Source organism: Chondrus crispus, genomic scaffold, assembly GCF_000350225.1.
Source record: "Chondrus crispus Stackhouse genomic scaffold, scaffold_62, whole genome shotgun sequence".
NCBI classification, from domain to species: domain Eukaryota; phylum Rhodophyta; class Florideophyceae; order Gigartinales; family Gigartinaceae; genus Chondrus; species Chondrus crispus.
Window position 1 is genome coordinate 218,917 of NW_005178579.1, and position 4,499 is coordinate 223,415.

The following is a 4,499-nucleotide window of genomic DNA, read 5'->3' on the forward strand; positions in this document are numbered from 1 at the left end:
ACCTGGCGTTTGTCGTCGTGTGCGCCCCGCTGTTCCGCGCCGCGGGCTTCGCCGTCAAGCTCAAGCCCGTCATGCGCGTGTACAACGCCTTCATGGTCGCCCTGTCGGCGTACATGGGCACCAAGAGCATCCTGCTCGCGCGCGCGAGCAACGACTCGCTGTTTTGCGTCCCTCTCGCGCAGGGCGTGGCCGGCGTCGAGATGGCACAGCTCGTGTGGATCTTCACCTACTCGAAGGTCATCGAGTTTCTCGACACCGTCTTCATGGTCTTCGAGGGCCGCTTGCGACAGGTCTCGTTCTTGCACGTGTATCACCATGTTACTATTCTCTCGTACTGGTTCGCCATCCTGTGGCTCCTGCCCGGCTCGGACGCCTACTTTTCCCTCGCGGGTAATAGCTACATCCACGTCCTCATGTACAGCTACTACTTGCTTGCCTCGTTTGGCTACTCCCCCTGGTGGAAGTACTACATCACAAAGGCACAGATTTTCCAGTTCTGCTGCTTCTGCGTCCAGAGCGTCTACGTCGGCTACATTCAGGACACGTCCAGCTGCGACTTTCCCCCCATTCTGGCCAGGGGCTTGCTCTGGTATATGCTCTCCCTCATCGTCCTCTTCATGCACTTCTTGCTCACAAACAAGAAGAAGAAAAAGACCACCAAGTCCAACCACCCCGCGGAACCCGCCGTTCCAGAAAAGTCCAAGCATCAATAAGCAATAGCCACCCTTTTTTTCTTTTTTTTGTATGTGTCCCCCGCGCTTCGTAAACAAACATCACAGACCTTCTCCTCTCGCACTGCAACTGCACATCTACACGTCCAGCCCCCCGCTCTGCACGCAACCCCACTGACTGCGCTGACGTGTAAGGTGCCCGCCGATCATTCCCCAACGAGTCTACCCTGCACTCGTCGCCATGACAAGCGTCCGAATGATGTCACCATCGTGGACGTAGGCGACCGGTGCCTTGAATTGTGAGATGAATTGTGAGAAATTGCCATCCACCATCATCCATCTTCCGCTCATACGAATCAATGAAATCGCAGCAACAAGGAAAGTGCTGTGCTGTAAAGAAGAGTCGCAAGTCTTCGCCAACTCTGATGCCACAGCGATGCGGGGCAATGGAACATGGCAACTAAAGTTGTGCTTACCGATATGTCGGTCACATACGCACATCCCGCGACGCCGTGTGCTCCAGCTATTCATAGCTCAAATCCCAAATCCCAAATTCCAGTGCCCTTACGTGTGCACAAACGTATCGCTACGTCACTAAGAATGGAACCATCAACGACGAGTAATCTACTGTATTGCTGACGTTATGCGGTGCAACGTAAAACCAACTGTGGGACACTGTACTGATGAATTTGTTCGAAATCCTGGTAATCGTGTCAAAACCAAACACGCTGAACCACTTCACCCTAACCCACGCATAGTCAATACAACGAAACCAAAGACAAGAGATTTCACGGATACATTTGATAGACGAAAGACCTGGCTACAGCAGACTCGTCACTTTTTACCTAATTCATTCCAACATATTTGGATGATCATAAAACCTAAAAACTTGCCAGCACCTCTGCCTACGGAAAAAAAGAGGCGATTTCCGTCAAAGAAACCCGAGGTGGGCAAGACAATGGCACGCACGAGTTGAGGGGTCGCTGACAACCAGAGGACCCCAAAGACCCCAGACGGAATTGCAGTGGAAGAAATCCAACGACCCGCCGCCGGGCCCCGAATAGCGATATCTCTACAAGATAGAATGTATCCCTTCTACCGAAAAAAAAAAGACGGGGGATGCCGACATTTCCTTAACATGAAGTCCTAGCTTTGAGTTGCTGGTTCGCCTGTGCAACACAGAAACTTGGACACGAATCCGGTAGCCTTCTTCGTCTTGTCAGCGGCAGCAGCTCCAGCGTCCTTGGCGGCAGTAGCGCCCTTGGTGGCGGCATCCTTGACACCCGTAGCGGCATCCTTGGTACTGTCAGTGGCTGTCGAAGCTCCTTTCTCAACGCCGCCCTTGATAGTTCCAGCTACATCCTTGGCCTTGTCGGCCGCGGATGTGCTCCCATCCTTGGTCGCGCTCGTAGTCGCACTTGCCGCACCTGTTCCCTTGTCAGTGGTGAACTTTACGGCGTTCTTAACCCCAGTCGCGGCGTCCTTGGCCATATCAGTGCCCCCGGCAGCCGTATCGGCCGCCTTGTTGCCAACTGTCGCGCCGGTGGCAATGGCAGCTGTGCCAGCGGCAACGGCAGTCCCGGTGGCAGTGTCTGTGGCACCCTTCACAGCGGTGCCCACCGCGAATTCTTTGCGAGCATCTGCGGCTTCGGCATCAGGGACGGGGACTTCGTCCTCGACTTCCTCGACGGCGTCATCGTTGTCGCGGACGTCATCAACAACTTCTTCAGTGACGACAGTTTCTGACACCACCCCCGCGGTATTGCCCTCGCCAGGTCCCATGTCCTTGCTCTCGTCGATATCTTCCACAAGAGTCGTGTGTACAGGAGGTTCCACGACAATTTCCTCGTCCTCATCATCATCATCATCGTCTTCCTCACGCACCATCACCATGGTGCCACCGCCGCTCTGGTCGACATCGACCTCTTCAGTGACAGTAGGGACAACGGGCGCCGCGGGCATCTCCGTGGGTGCCTCGAGGCCCCTGGCGCGGTCGATGGCACTGGGTTCGGGAATGTCGTCGTCGTCGTCGCCAGCCTCGCCCATGGCAAAGGCGTCGGCCTCGTCCACGACCGGGAGAGCGTCCGGAGCGGTGCCATTGACAACAGGCATCTCCCTCGTCGCCTCCGTCGCCGGGGAGTGCATGACGATCGACGGGTCGATCTCGTCGTCGGCAGTGGCGCCAAGTGCGGTGGCACCCGTGACCGGCGCGACGACCGCCGGTGCGGGGGCGTCCTGATCGATGTTTCCATCGTCCACGCCAAGGCTCCTCGTCGCGGGCGGCTCCGCCGCGGTGACGGGAGCGGCGGCCGCCGCGGTGGCGGCAGTGGCAGCAGAAGCAGCAGCAGCAGCAGCAGCAGCTTCGCGCTCCATCTCAGCCCTGCGAAGGGCGGCGTGCCTGTCGACGACGTCGTCGAGCTCCTTGCGGAGCTCCGCGTGGCTGAGTTCGATCTCCTGCTCTGTCTTTGCGAGCTGTTCAGTCATCTCCCTGCGGTGCTCGACGACGAGGGCGTCGCGCTCAGCAATGAGGGTGTCGACGTTCTGCTTGAGGCGGGCCTCCTCTGCCTCGAGCGCTTGGACGCGGGTGTCGACCTGGGCCTTGTCGTTCTCCAGGGCGAGCGAGCGGTCGCGCGTCTCGGAGAAGTCCTTCTCCAGGGTGGTCTTCTCTGTGACGAGCAGTGCGCGGTCGCTCTCGAAGGCGGCAGTGCGCGAGTCCAGCTCGGCTTGCATGTCGGCGACGTCCTGCGCGGCGGCGTCGTGGCGCGCCTGCAGCTCGTCGCGGCTGACGGTGAGCTGGTCGCGCTCCTTGGTGAGGGTGGCGACGGATTCGGTGAGGGTGGCGACTTGGGCGGCCTTCTCCTCCAGCTGGGCCGTGACCTGCTGGTGCTCCTTCTCCAGGATGGCGAGCGACTCGCGGGTCTCGGCGAGGCCCTTCTCTGCGTCGTCGGCCTTGGTCTGCAGGGCGAGCTTGGCGGCGGTGACGGCGGCCATCTCCTCGGCGAGCGAGTCCTTGTCGTGGACGACGGCGTCGCGGTCCGTCTGCAGGGCGGCGAAGTCGCGATCGACGACGTCCTTCTCGGAGGTGAGCTTCTCGCGGGTGGCGGTGAGGGCGGCGATTTCGGCCTCGGCCTCGGCCTTAGTCTTCTCCAAGTCTGCGGTGACGGCGGCAGCGCGGTGGTTGAGGTCGGCCAGCTCGGCCTCCTTGTCGGCGACGGCGGTCTCCAGGGCGAGCTTCTCCTTGTCCCTCTCATCGCGCTCGACGGTGACGGCGGCGAGGTTGAGGTTGCGCTGCTCGACCTGGGACTTGAGGTCTGCGCGTTCCTTATCGGCGAGGTCCTTATTCTCGGCGAGGTCGCGGGAGACGGTGTCGAGGCGGGTCTTGAGGGTGTCGAGTTCGCTGTGGAGGGCGTCCCTCTCTGCGGCGACGGCGTCGCGGTTGGCGGTCTCCTTCTTGAGGGCGAGCTCTGCGGCGACGACGGCCTTGTTGCTCTGGGCGAGCGAGGCCTCGGCGTCGTTGAGGCGGTCCTCGCGGATGGAGAGGTGGCGGATGTCGTCGTTTGCGCGGCCGAGCTGGGCGACGAGGTGGGCGTTCTTCTTCTCCAGGGAGTGGTTCTCGGCGAGCAGGGCGGCCGACTGGGCCTCGGACTTGCGGAACTTCTTGACGAGCGAGTTGTGCAGGCCGTGGACCGAGGCGAGCTGCTTCTCGGTGGTCTTCTGGATGAGGTCGACCTCACGCTCGAGGTCCGGGTCGCCGTCCAGGGCCGGGGTGGCGGGGAGCAATTGAGCCATGGATGAGGGAGGGGGCGAAGGAGGGAGGGGGGCGAAGGA

General features: G+C 60.5%; 3 protein-coding genes; 1 reads left to right on the forward strand and 2 right to left on the reverse strand.

The window, feature by feature from the left end:
* CHC_T00007133001 (hypothetical protein) overlaps positions 1-130 on the reverse strand; it is a 1,617-nt gene extending 1,487 nt beyond the window's left edge. The window contains exon 1 of the mRNA XM_005710554.1: positions 1-130. This exon is cut by the window's left edge and continues 1,487 nt beyond it. Coding sequence (XP_005710611.1) covers positions 1-130 — 130 coding nt within the window.
* Positions 1-792, forward strand: part of CHC_T00010270001 (polyunsaturated fatty acid elongation enzyme) — a 1,606-nt gene extending 814 nt beyond the window's left edge. The window contains 2 exon segments of the mRNA XM_005710555.1: positions 1-713; positions 714-792. The exon segment at positions 1-713 is cut by the window's left edge and continues 814 nt beyond it. Coding sequence (XP_005710612.1) covers positions 1-713 — 713 coding nt within the window. The 3' untranslated portion in view covers positions 714-792.
* A 678-nt stretch (positions 793-1,470) lies between these two features.
* Positions 1,471-4,460, reverse strand: CHC_T00007135001 (hypothetical protein). XM_005710556.1 is given in 2 exon segments: positions 1,471-1,817; positions 1,818-4,460. 1 exon segment carries the CDS (start codon positions 4,458-4,460, stop codon positions 1,818-1,820), a length of 2,643 nt encoding a protein of 880 aa, XP_005710613.1. The 3' UTR covers positions 1,471-1,817.
* Positions 4,461-4,499: the final 39 nt, after the last annotated feature.